At 40.3% G+C, this 15,375-nt stretch overlaps 3 protein-coding genes across 3 annotated transcripts; 2 read left to right on the forward strand and 1 right to left on the reverse strand.

Moving 5' to 3' along the window:
* Positions 1-147: 147 nt before the first annotated feature.
* On the reverse strand, positions 148-2,939 carry pcmtl (l-isoaspartyl protein carboxyl methyltransferase, like). Its single transcript, XM_030718762.1, has 9 exons — positions 2,868-2,939; positions 2,480-2,615; positions 2,193-2,297; positions 2,036-2,067; positions 1,844-1,948; positions 1,597-1,717; positions 1,408-1,493; positions 958-1,127; positions 148-836 (listed from the first exon to the last, which is right to left on the reverse strand). The coding sequence occupies exons 2-9, from the start codon at positions 2,595-2,597 to the stop codon at positions 800-802; spliced, it is 774 nt and encodes a 257-aa protein (XP_030574622.1). The 5' UTR covers positions 2,598-2,615; positions 2,868-2,939; the 3' UTR covers positions 148-799.
* A 144-nt stretch (positions 2,940-3,083) lies between these two features.
* ccdc32 (coiled-coil domain containing 32) lies at positions 3,084-5,962 on the forward strand. The gene is made up of 4 exons (XM_030719049.1): positions 3,084-3,207; positions 3,475-3,722; positions 4,772-4,925; positions 5,225-5,962. The coding sequence occupies exons 2-4, from the start codon at positions 3,488-3,490 to the stop codon at positions 5,412-5,414; spliced, it is 579 nt and encodes a 192-aa protein (XP_030574909.1). The 5' UTR covers positions 3,084-3,207; positions 3,475-3,487; the 3' UTR covers positions 5,415-5,962.
* A 5,771-nt stretch (positions 5,963-11,733) lies between these two features.
* Positions 11,734-13,411, forward strand: prlh2r (prolactin releasing hormone 2 receptor). The gene is made up of 2 exons (XM_030719518.1): positions 11,734-12,678; positions 13,085-13,411. The coding sequence occupies exons 1-2, from the start codon at positions 11,734-11,736 to the stop codon at positions 13,409-13,411; spliced, it is 1,272 nt and encodes a 423-aa protein (XP_030575378.1).
* Positions 13,412-15,375: the final 1,964 nt, after the last annotated feature.

Below are 15,375 nucleotides of genomic sequence, written 5' to 3' on the forward strand. Positions count from 1 at the left end.
GAATGTGTTTTCTCTTGATGATGTTTTTATGTTCCAGTGCTTATAGCTTCTCAGTTCCCTTAATACCTCACAAATAACTGAGGCTTGTTTACCCTCAGTGACCTGTTTATTTTCAGTTGTCTTGGAATAACAGCAATCACTACAATATTCAATTAGTGGGTTTTATTATTAAATCTAATGTGTACACAATTACTTTAGTTGTATAATTTTAAAAAAATGCATCAAATTATTCTCTTTTGGCACACCTTCCCACCCTGCTCTATAGTTACAGTGTCACATGTGATATATTCTGTACATACAATATAATATGACGAGAGTAAGAAGCATTCTTTACACAAAAAATATATTACTTTAATTTGCTAAATGTTTATTAAAATTCCCAGATTTATACTTGTGTGTTTCTGAATTTGTGACCAAATATTTCCCACAAGATTATACACAATTTTACCATCCATCCGAATTCACCACAAGCATTGATTACAACACATACTGGTGCTTTTCATGCTATAATGGCAAGAATGCCATTATTAAACTTCACGAGCTTTGCTATAAATAACACTGTGCAGCTTTTTTTTGTGATCCACTGTATTTGCATCACTCTCTAACTGAATCACAGGATTCTGGGAACAGGCTAATCAGTAGACTGGTGGAGACTTATTCAGTCACTCATTGTTTTATCCCTCTTGGAAGACAATCTGGTCAGGCAAACAGAGCAAGATCCTCCTTGCATGTTGCTAGGTGACAACCCAACAGAGCAGGTGGTCCATAAGACAGAAGCTCAGAGGAAACATAAGAGGTGTTACAGGGCCCCGGAGACGCAGCACCAACGCCACCTCCTGCAAGGGCAACCACACTGCAGTCAGAGCTCACCTCTGGGGAGAGAAGGAAGGATAGCAGGCAGAGGTGACTCACTCATTTTTGGTGTAAGAGTTCAGGGTAACTTTTTTTGTTTCTTACCCAGGCCACTGGTGCCTCTTATCAGTCAAGGGGACATAAACCACTCCCATCAAAGCTTTTTTGAGGAAGGTCCCGTCACTCTGCCGATCATACTGCTCCAGCACCTGACTTCCACCATCGGGGCCCACTGGGAGAACCAACCGCCCACCTGGTTTCAGTTGCTCCAGGAGCTTCCATAAGAAAAGACAGGGAAAAATAACAGAAATTCACATGTTTTTACTTTATTCAAGGCATTAATTCAGCTCAGTCTGCCTTTAGAATGCATTTCAAGTTTCTTAAAAGCCTAAAAGTTATTTTAGAGACAACTGATTGGGTTAAATTTACTTTAATAAGGCTGTAAATACTCCACAGCTTCCAGTGCCTTGCTTTTAGGCTTAAGTTATAACTGAATGAATGCCTGATCTCCTACTCAGTTTTATTCTGACAGGAGTAAAACATGCGTGGTCTTACAGCCTTGGGAACAGTGGCTGCAGCTGCACCAACATGAATGGCATCATACGGGGCTCCGTCTGGGTAGCCAAGTCTTCCATCGCCCACTGTGGACAGATGCAGATATGATGTTTACAGTTTATAACTGTGTAGTTTAAACTTCAAAACTTAAAAGCGGCATGACTTAAAGTCTGACATCTCCCAACTCACCAACAAGTTTGATGCGTCCAGAGGACAGCAGCTCCGGGTCGTCAGCTTGGACATTTTTGATTGCCATTTGAACCAGTTCGTCGATGTGTTCAATGCCAACCACTCTACCAGTGGGGCCAGTCTGCATGTAACAGCAAAAAAACATTAATTATTCTCTGTTATATAATTCATGGATGTGAGTGGTATGATTTTACCAGTGAGTGGTAAGACTTTAAAAGGAACTTCTCAAGTTTTTAATAGAACTCACCATTCGTGCAAAGCAGGCAGTGAGATATCCACTTCCTGATCCTACATCCAGTGCAGATGCCCCTTCGGTTAGTTTGTCACTTAGCAGCTCCAAAGCATGAGCATGCTGTCGAGTAAGGCCAGCAGGAAAACTTTTGTTAAGTTTTGTGCACTTATTTAGTCCTCCCAGCACACCTCAGTGTTTGTTACTCACCATATGTGGTGCACTGATGGTTGCCCTGTAGCCTGTAATAAAAAAAAGGACATAACACAGAGCTGCAGCACATCTTTCCTCATAAAATGCCTATTATTCAGCTATACTGACAGGAACGTGCATTTGTGTGTTTAGAAAGTGCTGCTCAACTAAGTACCTATGGACTGAGGAGAGTCTGCATAGGGATAGTCTCTGGAGTAGAGTCCTCTGTCAGTAGCCAGCATGGCATTGAACACGCTATCGCTCCGGATCACACCATGATCTGGAAGAAAGAAAGAAAAAAAAACAAAAAATGAGGTAATGACATTGAGCTGAATTAATGAATGAAGATGATGACTCTATAAAGCAACCTGTGCAACATCTAACTACAGCCCTAACCCTAGCTACAAAGGTCAAGAAAGGTCGCACGCAACAACAAAGATACCCTCGACATCAGCTCATTACCTCTCAGTCTGCTGATGAGCTCTGGATGTGTTTTGCCGCTGGACATCCACGCCATGGTCCGGGACAGCAGCACACCCATGGGGACTGCCACTACTGCCAGGCGCAACGCCGCTCGCATCTCCTACGCTGGATCTCCCTGCAGCGACATGTAAGTCTGAGTACATGACACACACATTACCGTAAAATGTATTGGATACTGACTGTATCCTCTGCGTGGTAACCAAGAGTGCAAATTCACTAATTAGACTGAACTTGACAGATAGCCAGCAAGCGGATACAGCTGCACTCGTTACGGCTATAACAGCAAGCTTACGTTACACTATAAGCGGATACTATCAGTATACAGTTGCAAATTATTATTACACTTTTTTAAATAGTAAATACCCACATATAGACTAATTCGGCAGAGGTCGGTAGCCCTTGTTTACCTCGGTAGCTCGCCGCGTCACTTCCAGCTGAGACACACTTCCCAATCCCCGCCTCGGCAAGCCACAGTCCAATGAAATACGAATCTTTTACACATGAAGCCCTAGCTATCCAATCAGCTCTCAAAACAGTTTGACGGACCGATACAGCGTCCAATCAAACATCCCTAAAAGTGGCCAGTGGGTTGTCGGTCGTTTAAGATTGTGGATCATGGATATGTTTAGCTAGTGAGGCTAAACTTTAATCTTTAAAATAATATATCGCCGTAAATAACTTCCAGCCCTTTGAAATTTGCCACACAGGTAAGACATGTTTGTAATTTATTATGGTAACAAATTGCTCGAAGAACGTTTTTAAATACACAGTAATTTATCCATATAGTAGGTTAGGCACCGGTTTAGCTGTTAATGTAAACCAAGCTCAGTCTTTTGATTTGTCTTTGTATCTGGAAAATTTAACTACCTTTCAAACAGCTCACAGAAATGGCTCTGAAAGAACAGGGTATTAGTCAAGAACAGACTAACGCTGTGTGATTTTTGAAAAGTGATGTTGACATCTGTTTAACCCAGTGACCACACCAGAATGATAGACGACTTCGAGAATCAGGAGGTCCGGTCCAGCGGTGACCTGTGGTCCGCGATTTGCTCCAGCCTGCCGGAGGTGCAGCCTGAGGCGACCCCGGAGAGCAGCACGGAGTTCAAAGACTCATTCCACCCGCCAGTGCAGGTTAATGGACAAGCAAATGGGACAAATACCAGTCCATCCAGTGCCAAATGGGAACCTATGGAGGATTCTGAGATTTACATAGCCACTTTAGGTATTTTCCTGTTTTCAGCTCTTCAGGGCTGCACACTTCCTGTCATGTAGCCCATCCTGTCTTTCAGCAAGTGTGGCATGGACAACTGTGGGAATTGTGTGGCACCAAAATCCCACTAAAGAAAACCAGCACAGCAGGCTTGAATTGCCACCCTCCCATCCGTTTTTAGAGTGGTTTACACATTCCCATAACAAGTGAAAGATCTCTGGTTCAATCCCAGAAGACTCAAATCCCTCTGGGGTTGAGCTACCTGTTGTGGCGATTCCTAGTGAATAAGGGTGCAGCTGAAAGCAGGTTTTTTTTTTTTTTTTTTTTTGTAAACAGCATTCAGCATAAATGTAAATGAGGTGGGATTTGGTTTAGTATGACTTAGTGTATATCACTAAGTACTGGACAAAAGAAGTGTCATATTGTGTTCTGTGTCAGCATGTTATCATAGCACACCAAAACTAGGTGAAAAAAATCTGTCTTAATGTAGAGTTTAGGGAAAATAATGTGTGCTAAAAAACAAAAACTAAAAACAGAATGAATACTGATGTTTCAGTTTGTACATCCTCAGTTCCTCCCTGGTGCTTCCCACCAGAGGAGGCCAGGAAGAGAGACGTTAAGGCAACAGCCATTTAAGTAAATGAGACATGCTTGTTTTGGGAATAAAAACAAACAAAAAAAAAAAACCCAAACAAAACTATAACTCTGATACAGAAGAAATACTTGAAAAATTAATTTTTATTCCTACATGACAAAAAAGACACAGATTGCCCCAGAAGGCAGTTTAGCATCTTGTCTCGTGATTAAGGTAATGTTTTATTTTTGTTTACATTTTTCTTCAGCAGGTGTTCTCTATTCTCATCTGGAATAAATTCCTCCTATAAGACACTGCTGCAAAAGCTCCCCTCATGGTTATTTTGCATACCTGGGATCCCCGCTGGCTTTATAAGTCATGTTGTACTGGAGCTTGCACTCTCCTCCACATTGATCCTTAATTCAAAACACTTCGTAACTTTGATGCAAGCTATAAAACTGACATTTTTATCTGTGTTTTGCTCTAGAAAACCGCCTGAAGAAGATAAAGGGTCAGTCCAGTGATGTGACCTCCAGGGACATGCTGCGCTCCTTGTCTCAAGCCAAGAAGGAATGCTGGGATAGATTCCTACATGATACGCAGACCTCAGAGCTCTTCCAAGGAGGTGACATGGATGAGAGGTAGGAGGTGGACAAGATGTGAAGAATCATCTTGTTGGAGTTTTTTTTTTTTTAAAGTTATTCCTTTTTAAATGTGTCCTTTGCACATTTTATTTAACATTACAGTAATAACTCATTATCTCACTGTTTCCAGTTTTCCTTAAATTCAGGAGACTATGTGCCATTTACTTGTCTAGACATGGAATTACTTCAGTCTTTGTGTGGCACAAAATAACACAGGCCTCCCAGACAGTAGTTAAATGAAGTGAGTTTTCCTCTTATCTTAACACCCTGAACTTTTCATGCGCATCCCTTCGCAGTGCTCTCGAACACTTCAAGAGGTGGTTGGTTCCTGAGAAGGTGGCCATAAGTGCAGAAGAGCTGGAATATCTTCTGAGGCCGGCTCAGACTATGGAAGCAGCGGGGTCAGACCAAACGCAAAGCGGAGAGGACGCAGAGGCAGAGATGCACAAATCGGATGAAGATGATGCTCACAGGCCAGAGAAATGAGTGCGTTAAACTAGTGAAGATGGAAAGAAGAACTTACTTCCTGTATAGTCAGTAAATGTGACTTCTTACCCTCACATTATATCTTTGCAGTGTTTTGGGCAAAACCTTTGTTATCAGCAATTACAGCCTCTCATCACTGTCTGTATCCCCAGCAACTGAGTGTTAACTACTTATTCACTCACATGTCCTCTCCATTCAGCCCTTCAATGGCGCTGCACCTTCAGAACACCTAATAAAGAGCTTGAAATGATACCTTTTTGTCCTCTAGCAGTACCCCGTGCTCCTACTATTTTTATGCGAATGGCTCTTAAATACATGTGCAGATGTTCATTAAGGACCATATGCAGTGTCACATTGCAAATGACGTTAGCAATGCGTTATGTTGTAGAAATATTATTTATCTGTCATTAAAATGCTGACATCTTAATTTAGAATGGATGTGATGTGTTCCAGAAAAACATTGTAACATATTGTGTAACATTTTGTTAATTTCATATGGAAAGTTTTAATCATCTCTAAATAAAAACAAGTAGAATTCATCGTGTTCGTTTGCCTGCTTGTTAGCTGGAAGGATAGTGTTAAGTTAGTGTTAAATGGAACTGAAAAGTGAGTTCTTGAGCCAGTTTAGGTTTTAGGAGTGAAGACGCTGCCTGGTATTCACAGGTTTGTGGACTGTCAAAGGGGGATTTTAGGATTTTACAGTCATGAAAAATAAAGTGCAACACTTTGATTCTTTTGATTTTCAATGATTCTGTTGTAGTTTTGATGCTGTGCTCGGGATCATTGTCATGTTCCATGACCCAAATTCCTCCAAGCTTTAGCTGTTGGACAGATGGACTCAAATTTGACTCTAGAATACTTTGGTATACAGAGAAGTTCATTGTCGACTTAATGACTGCAAGATGACCAGGTCATGTGGCTGCAAAACAAGCCCAAAGCATCACTCCTCCACCACTGTGTTTGACAGTTGGTATGCTGTGTTGGTGCTGACATGCTCTGTTTGGTTTTCACTAAATGTGGTGCTGTGCATTATGTTGAAGTGTCTCCACTTTGGTATCTCGTTGTTCCAGAAGTCTTGTGGTTTGCTCCTAAGCCGTACTGCCATGTTGTTTTTAGAGAGAAAAGACCTTATAACCCTTCCCAGACTGATGGGCAGCGACAGTTAGTCTAAGATCATTGCTGATGTCTTTTTCTCCTTGGCGTTGTGTTAACACACACCTGAATGCCCACACTTGCTGAAATACAGTTAATCAAGTGCATTTAAATTAGAAGCACCTTGCTACTTAACCTCTTAATTCCTGTGGAAGCAGTAAGGGCGTACCTGGTTTTTCACATGCTGCTTCTGAATTTTGGTTAATTTTTGTGACACTGTCTAATATGTCATACGTTCTTGAAGGTCTTCATCAGTGGTTTACTGCTCTGTGGTCAGCTTTTATAACTACAGTTTCTTTAGATGGCAGCAAAGAACCAAGTTTGATCCATCCACTATTTTACAAGCCGATGTCTTTAGCAGTCACAGCAAGTACACAGCCTGTTAAACAATTTTGTAAAGTCCCTTGTGGCTCTGAATGACATAAAGTAAAGACCACCAGACATGATAAAATGCTCCGCTTGGTTTGGAATAATAATTTGTGTCTGAAATAGTCCACAGCAAGCATGTTTTGAAATGCACATGTCCAAAATCATGTCTGAAAATGTAAATATCTTGATTTCAAAATGTCAGGGTGGCTGAAATTTAAGCAGCTCGCACAGAAAGTTGACCCCCCCTTCAACAAATTCTAGTGTTAAATTTTGCACATACATCATTCTCCACAAAGAAGGTCACACATCCAAATGGAGTGGCTGTAAGAAAAACACATTTTAGAGAGAAAGAGGTCTTTAACTCTTGAAAAAAAATGACTCATGATATCACACTGCTATCTCTGCTTGAACTGGAAGACTGCAAGTTATGAAAGCATTAAGTGGAAGCTGAAAGGTGTGGGCTTTAATTAGGCAGGGTTGCTCAAATTACATATTAGTTATTTAGGATTTTTGTGCTTTGAAGCTCAGAGGCGGAATTTGGTAATTTTAACTGGTGGCTTTCTTCAATTTTTTTCTCCCACATCCCCGACCTTAACAAAGAACATTAACTGCTAGACAATTTCCTCTTCCTCACTGAAACCTATTCAAATAATGATTATATATATATATATATATATATATATATATATATATATATATATATATATATATATATATATATATATATATATATATATATATATATATATGTGTGCGTGTGTGTGTGTTCAGCAGTTTGGATGGAGAAAATGGCAGTGACTCCTCTCAGTCATGCACTTAACAGCATCACAAATGAAAAAAAAACTACAGAAATAACCAGAATTAAAACAACTTTAAAACATGTTTCAGCATAAAAGAGGATTTTATAAACTGAAAGGTAGCGCGTGTTGAAGAGTACAGATGACTTAATAGATTGGCTCCTAAGTGTAATTCTGAATTTAAATACATTTTTAAATAAATTAAGTCATATTTCATATGACTTAATTGAGTTGAGGTCCTTGACATGAAAACCTTGGAGTCCCTTGAATTAGACTGATGGCGATTCTCTTGAATCCAAAAGGCAAAGAGGTTGAGATCAGCAAATACATCTCAACGAAATAGCCTTTTTCCTCATTTCTCTTTCAAGTGGAGAGCATATTCTGACAGTTACCTTGATTTAATAAAGTAGACTTTATTTAGCTTTCTATAGAACATCTTTACTATGGTTAATAATAGTAACCATCTGTAACAGGCTCACAGAGACATGGTTTGTGGTAATAGCTTGGACTGGGATAATGGATGCTATGAAGCCCCAAGTGACAGGAAACTAAAATCTGACTGTGGCCCAGCTATAATTAAAATTACATTTTCATCACTGGAGTATGTTAATAATGAAATCTAGTTTGATGTCCACTGAGAAAAAGAGCTTCAAAAAACCATTTAACCCCAAAAGTCATTCCTCGAAAAAAATATTATTATATTTAATAATTATATTTTATATTTAATAATTACTATTTTCCAGAAATAACAACTTTCAATGAAACACTTCAAATGGGAGCCCATGGATTTATTCTCTTGGCTGGAAACCACAATAATGAAATTGTTAATTTATATTTCTCTCATTTTATCTTCTGCAGCTTCTCGGTGGGACGCCTCCCCCTTTACCTCTACATACAGCAGAGGCTCTTTCAACTACAAACCCCTTAAAGTCTCATATAACTTACACTCCCCAAATCTATGGACCGTCAGCACAATCTGCACTGAGGTCACCACAATCACCACATCAAGACGAGTGAATGAAATTCTTCCCAGCGAGGCCCTCTGTTAATAAACTCAATCCCAGCAGCAGCTACAGCCCACTTGACCTGTTCAAACGGAGTGGAGCCCCTATAAACAGGAAATGGTGAAAGAAAGAAAATCTCTGGGGACCCCCCCCCCCCCCCACCACCACCACCACCACATATCTCTTTGCTTCAACACAGCAACAGAATATAAACCACCATAAACCAACAAATTTCAATAATTACGTAAAAGTAACACTTAAAATAGAGAACTTAAACAGCTTACTGCCTGCTTAATGTTTAGTACACAAATTACTGGTTTTTTATTGTGCTTTTTTCTTTTGCAGCCCTCAGCTGAATGCTGGCTCCCTAAATTGGCACTCAGTCATCACAAAAGGAGAACCCCTGTCTAAGACCATGAAATAAGCCTACCACAAAGGCTCCGTCAGGTGGATATGTAATGGGCTGCCTGCTTTTTGTGACACATGTGAGGTTGCTGTTTGCTTTGCACGAGCCACATTCTGGTGGCACAGCGAAAAGGAGAATAATTAGCCAGAATGTCTGATCCACTGTAGCTGTCACGTCTCCCACACTGGGACACACACATGACTGAACAAGCGATCCAGGACTAGAGTGGTGACCATAAAGAAAGACCCTGAGGTGGCACACCGTTTGATTACTTAGTGGAGACTGCGGGAACAAACTGTTACATTCGCCACGGGAACTTATCAGACTGAAGAAGGAACAGCCCCACAGCACTGTCCGCATCAGTGTCCAGTTAAATCAAAGGTTAAAAGAAAAAAGGGCTCTGTGGAAGGTGAGGTTGTGGGCTCTACAAACAGACCAGATTGTTCCTTTTTGAACTGTTTTGATTTGAGTTAACAGTAAATATCACAAAGAAAAATGGGCAAAAGACATGAAGCCATTAATTGTACGTTCAGTACTTTTGGTCCTCTAACTATTTATGTCATAATGCATCATTATAGAGCACACATTTACAAACAACCTAGATTCCATGCTTACACTCTATCGTGCTGAATTTTAATACTAATGAGCACTTTAAAATAGAGGTGATGCTTTTTGTTCTGAATTTGATCAAAATATAGACCTTACCACAGTTTCTGCACAAATGTGTAGAAATATGATTATCTGGAACTTTTGGGCATCTTAATTATCTTCACAATCAGATCTGTATTCTCTTCAAGCACTGAAATAGTCCAACAATGAATACAATTCAGTATTACTCTTGATGAATCATTTGGTCATGCCGGTTTTGACGGAGACTCACAATTTTTCAAATTAGTTTTGGTATTATGAATATTTAATGTGAACTGCTGGAGAAACATCCCGGCGTGGCTCGTAATTGTTCCATTTGTATTCTGTTTCCCTGATGCTTTGTCTACAAAGTGGCCGCATTGTGGAGAACCTCACAGCTGGATGCTTCATTCACTCTGGTTCGTGGTGGGTAGGGGCACAAAATATTCAAAATAATACATTTTTCCTTCCCGACACTTTGATCCCGGTGTCTGTTTACAACCAAACATTGGATAACAGGAGTGACGATATTGGAGGAATGTTGTTGTAAAACGCATAAGTTGAGTATATAAAACCTCAGGAATAATATAAGTCCCGCTATAAAAATTATAATAATGCCATGTGAGATAATATGCCATAAAGAGGCTCAAGGTCATCATAAATTTGTTATTTTTCAGCAGAGATGCACTCCCCAAGAGAAACATTATAGGAGATTATAATGATTTTACTGGAGGTGACTCACTCACTTCAGTACTTACTGTATGCCTTGTTGGGGAGAGAGAGAGAGAGAGAGAGAGAGAGAAAGCGCACACCTCTTTATTCTGAAGCAGAGCGGGCTGCAGTGAATAAGTGCGGCTGCACGACAACGGGACTCCCTGCAGAAAAAGGACTCAAACAGGTGCATCTGATATCTCGAACAGGTACGTTTCCATTTACTTTGCACTTTGGAAAATTGCTAAGTAGATAATTGAGAAATTTGCATGAGATATTCCTCCTTTTGGGGAAATAAATTAAAAAACTGAGATCGATACCACTTCAGGTTAAAAAAAAAATACCTTTCAAATCTGATGATCGTCAGTATTTATTGAGCAAAGCCATGGTTGTGTAACTCACTATCACTGGCCTGATCAGAAATGGTCAATCAGGAACTTAGTTGAGTCAGTATGAGAAGAATATCTGTTCTTTTTCTGATCATGATTTCATCAGGTTTTCTAGGAAAATTATAGATTTTTTAAGATTGTTTTATTTTGATGATAAAAGACATGGCCAAAAATCACATATTCGTGCTCTAAAATATGATGGACTTTCCCCATCAATTTGAAATTTTCTAATATGAGACAATTTGCTTCATGGTTGTGTTAGTTTTGAACATACAGTTATATCTGTAGCCTTTTTAATGAAAGTTGAAACTGTAGCCAGTGCTCATGCCAAAATGACACCATTCAGCCCAGTTTTGATTACCTGTCCTATTCAATGAATCCTCCTCTAATCTTACAATTTTCTGTGATTTCATTCTCGTTTTATTCAGTCCCCCCCCCCCCTCACAGTCATGTTTCTCATTCTGCAGTCACAGAATGTGAAATGAATCTGCATTCATGCCCATTTTCACTCTCTTGCATAACATCTGACTGTGTGGTGCCAGTTGATGAGTATTTCTCATTTCTGAGTGACAGTGAAATCATTGACGTCAGTGCAGATGTTTCAGCAGATCTACAGGATGACAAAGTTTGAGAGTCACCCTAATTTTGATCATCTGTCCAGTCCACCTGAGCTTCTTTTTGACTTTAATGTATGGAAAATGTAAGATGGAAAATATCTGGAGAAGCAGAGAGAAAGAAATGTGAGGAGAAAAAAGCTACCTGAGAGTTTTGAAAATAATCTTTAATTAGCCTGTTAGAATGTTTAATGCCATACTGGATTCAATCAAAATGTTTGATAAATTATACAGAAATGTTAAATGATTCATGCAAAATGTGTTTGTTATTTCTGCAGCTATGGACTGGGAGAGATCACTCAATCAAACCAGGGTGAACTCTTCTACTCCAGCCTCCTCTTCAGCTTTAGTCCTGCCAGACTCTTCGTCGTCCTCCTCCTCTTCCTGCTGCAACTCCTCTCACTCCATCTTCTCAGCCTCCCAGTTCTCTGCCCCTTCCTTCTCCGGGCTTGACCTCCTGTTTAACCTGAAGCTCCTCTTCATACCTCTCTATTCTGCTGTGGTCCTGGTTGCGTGCTCTGGCAACCTCCTCCTGCTCTTTCTCATCTGGCACAATAAGAAAAGACACAACACAACAAATTTTCTCATCAGCAACCTGGCACTCGTCGACTTGGTGATGTGCATCTTCTGTGTCCCTTTGACGGCGTCCTATGCTTTTGATAAGCGTGGATGGGTGTTTGGATCCCACATGTGCCATTTTGTCACCATCATGCAATCTGCAGCTGTTTACGCAGCCGTCCTCTCCCTCATGGCCATCGCAGTGGATCGCTATGTAGTTGTGGCTTATCCCATCCGCAAAAGAGCAGGTTACCGGTTCTGCTGGGTCCTCGTGGTCCTGATCTGGCTCTCCTCTCTGGCTCTATCCACACCTACGGCACTGCACACTGTCTACCTTGACCTCCAGGCTGCAGGCCTGCAGATGGCTGTGTGTGAGGAGTTCTGGGATGGCCAGGAGCAGGGTCGCCTTATTTACTCCTGTTTCATTCTCTTCTTCTCCTACTTTGTACCACTGGTTGCTGTCTCCATTTCCTACTGTGCTATTTCCTATCAGCTGAAACAGAGGATGACTTCAGGCTTGACAGCATGCACAGAGCTGAGATCTGCACGGGCCACCTGGAGTAGACGGAGGAAGAAGACCTTCTGCCTGCTGCTGGTGTCCGTTCTCTGTTTTGCCTTCTCCTGGCTTCCTTTACAGGTGAATAAAAATGTGAAATTAAGGATTTTTTTTTAAGGAATATGTGACAATTTAAATAACTTCCCACTTAAATGAGAGGTTACATATTATGGGCCAGATTTGGCTCATTTGGATACAAACAAGGAGAAACAGCCAGCCTGCCTCAGTGTAAAGAAGCTCAGTAATAAACACATCTCACTCTGCACGCAAACTGAGAGTTTTCTAGGCAGCCAGAAAAGACTCTGTACGTGGTGAAGAACTTGGCTTTTTTTTTTTTTTTTTGTGCCAGCCTCAGCTATGTTATGTCTTCCAGTCTGCATGCTAAAGCTGGACTGTCTGCTGGCAGCAGTTTTATATTTGACACATACACAAGAATAGTCATTTTCAAATGTCCCTTGAATCTAATGTTTTGATATTCACTTCACAGGTGGTAAACCTGATCCGTGATCTGGATACAGACTTCTCCATCTTGGGAAAGAATTATATAAATGTCATCCAGGTGTCCAGTCACCTGTTTGCCATGAGCTCTGCCTGCTACAACCCATTCATTTATGCTTCTCTGCACAACAAATTCCTGTCCTACCTGTGTCTCCACTTCCTGCCCTGGAGAAAAGGAAAAGGAAAAGACAGGCGTCAAGGGTCAAGCGTCCTGACAGTGTCTCACAGAATGCCACGCCTTTACACCTCCACCATCGTGGCAGATTTACCAGGTGTTGTTGCGAACAATGCCGATCCTCAAGAAATCTACACGTAAGTTATTTTGTGGATGTGAACAGGCAGAAGAATGATACGCACTCTCCAACTCAGCTGTATGTGTGAGGCCACCAGAGCCAGATATGATCCGGTGAATCTTCTTCACTCGAGGTTGAATCTTGTAAGTGTTCATGCTGTCAGACAGATGGAGTAAAATGAGAATTCACTGTTAAAAAAAAACAGCCAAACACTCAAAGTGAAAGTGTGAGGCTTTCACATACAGTACAGCAACCACACTGCTGTGCAGCTGGTTATGGGGTTCAAACATCAGCCTGCTTAGATTACAAGGCTTCATGTGTAGATGTGGGTGTTTGTTAAGCTGAATAATATGCTACTGTTTGCTTAAAAATCCACTTTAGACTTTGACTTTTGCTTTTGTTGTTGCAAGTGTTTTGTGTACTGACTGTCCACGATTATATTCATGTGTATTTTAACACCAACCTGTACAGCTTCTTTATGCAAACTGTTTAACAATGTGTCAAAGTAATGTAAATGTTTCTTTGCCAAGAGTCTCCTCCTTGAGAGATTGTGCATTAGGTTATTTATATGCATAGTTCACGTGTAGTAGTAAATATGTTTTGTTGAATTTTGCTCAGTAATTTAAATGATCTTTTCCTCGTTCATTGAGTTCCATTTTGTTAAGGAAATAAAGCAGGAACACGGAGTGGTTCGGAAATAAATAACAGCGTATTTCTATCATTCTTTTTTTTTTTTTGGCCTTGAATCGCTGAGCGCTTTTCAAATGTTCAGCTATAGCTGTGGCATTTGGCAAACACTACATGTGCGCAAAATCTGCAGCACTTCTAAATGTCAAAGCCGAACCGATACGAGCGAGAGAGCGAGCATAATGTGTGCAGGTTATTACACAGCTGCAAGTAAAGACACAACAGAGACCAGAGAGACACAAAGTTAAAAGCCTTTCTCCTTTTTTTGCAAAGTAATGACACATAACTCTGATGTGCTGAATCTGAATGCAGACACAGGAAATTGGGAACTTTGGGAATCACGTCTTCAGATTCTGTTTGCATTTTCCGACCTTGTTTGTGGAGCGGCTGTTATGACTTCAACCACTGAAGAGATGCCAGGTTGTAAAAAGTGTGAATGTTGGCACAAATGGAGTTCTGACTTATATTGATTTATTTTTTAATCAAACAGCCGTGGAGATGACCTACCACAAATGAAGCAATGGCACACAGAGTTCTGACAAGAAGATTAAAAAGACCAGCAGAGCTACTTATCCCCTAAGTTATGAAACAAATATGTCTGATAAAAGATCACCACCACAAATCATATTCTGAAAGATCGTTTGAAAAAGGCTTTTTGCATAATCACAAAGACGTTTATGTGAAAAAGACTAAACAAAACTGAGACATAAAACTGAAAGGCATCAGCAATGTTTGTGACTGTGTCTAAAGCCTTTAATGCGGAACTATATCAGAAAATAGCACAGTCAATTATCCAGACTGGTATCTGCAAAGGAGAAAGTTAATCAAACAGTTCCTTTGTTTCCACATATTTTTTTTTACCAAGTTATAAAGGGTTTTTTTTTGGAAAACAAGATTATTATAGCAAAAGCCCTAATGCATCCCATTTAAAACGATCTAAATGGCTCCTTTTCTTCATTCATTTTCTCAGATTTTATTTCACAAAGAAAAAGCACACTACATGGCGTGGTGGAGTAGAGGCTGATTAGACACTTTTCACAGTGCTTTCAAGAGCTATTTACAGAGCAATTCTAGCAGCTGATGTCAAGGGCAGACGGCTGTCTGAATATATAACAATATACAACTGAAGAGAAGACAGATTATCACATTAGTACAGAAACCTAACAACCTGGTCACCTCTGCTAATGCCACATGCAACATATTGCAACTTTATGCTTCCTGCTTGGCCTTGCTGGGTCAAGGACAACCTTCATCAAAATGTAAATGTGCGCTGGCTTAACAATCATCTTTGTCATGTTGT

The sequence above is a fragment of the Archocentrus centrarchus genome, chromosome 22, assembly GCF_007364275.1.
Source record: "Archocentrus centrarchus isolate MPI-CPG fArcCen1 chromosome 22, fArcCen1, whole genome shotgun sequence".
Classification (NCBI taxonomy): Eukaryota; Metazoa; Chordata; class Actinopteri; order Cichliformes; family Cichlidae; genus Archocentrus; species Archocentrus centrarchus.

Bases quoted from the DNA above. Each gene is read 5' to 3' on its own strand.
- pcmtl (XM_030718762.1), bottom strand. From the start codon at position 2,597: ATGCGAGCGGCGTTGCGCCTGGCAGTAGTGGCAGTCCCCATGGGTGTG. The intron at 1,128-1,407 runs GTAAGACCACGC...TTCTTATGGAAG, and splicing joins CAGCCACTGTTCCCAAGGCT to CTCCTGGAGCAACTGAAACC. The intron at 837-957 runs GTAAGAAACAAA...TTGCCCTTGCAG, and splicing joins AAGAGGCACCAGTGGCCTGG to GAGGTGGCGTTGGTGCTGCG.
- ccdc32 (XM_030719049.1), top strand. From the start codon at position 3,488: ATGATAGACGACTTCGAGAATCAGGAGGTCCGGTCCAGCGGTGACCTG. The intron at 3,723-4,771 runs GTATTTTCCTGT...GTTTTGCTCTAG, and splicing joins GATTTACATAGCCACTTTAG to AAAACCGCCTGAAGAAGATA. The intron at 4,926-5,224 runs GTAGGAGGTGGA...ATCCCTTCGCAG, and splicing joins GGAGGTGACATGGATGAGAG to TGCTCTCGAACACTTCAAGA.
- prlh2r (XM_030719518.1), top strand. From the start codon at position 11,734: ATGCAAAATGTGTTTGTTATTTCTGCAGCTATGGACTGGGAGAGATCA. The intron at 12,679-13,084 runs GTGAATAAAAAT...TTCACTTCACAG, and splicing joins TCTCCTGGCTTCCTTTACAG to GTGGTAAACCTGATCCGTGA.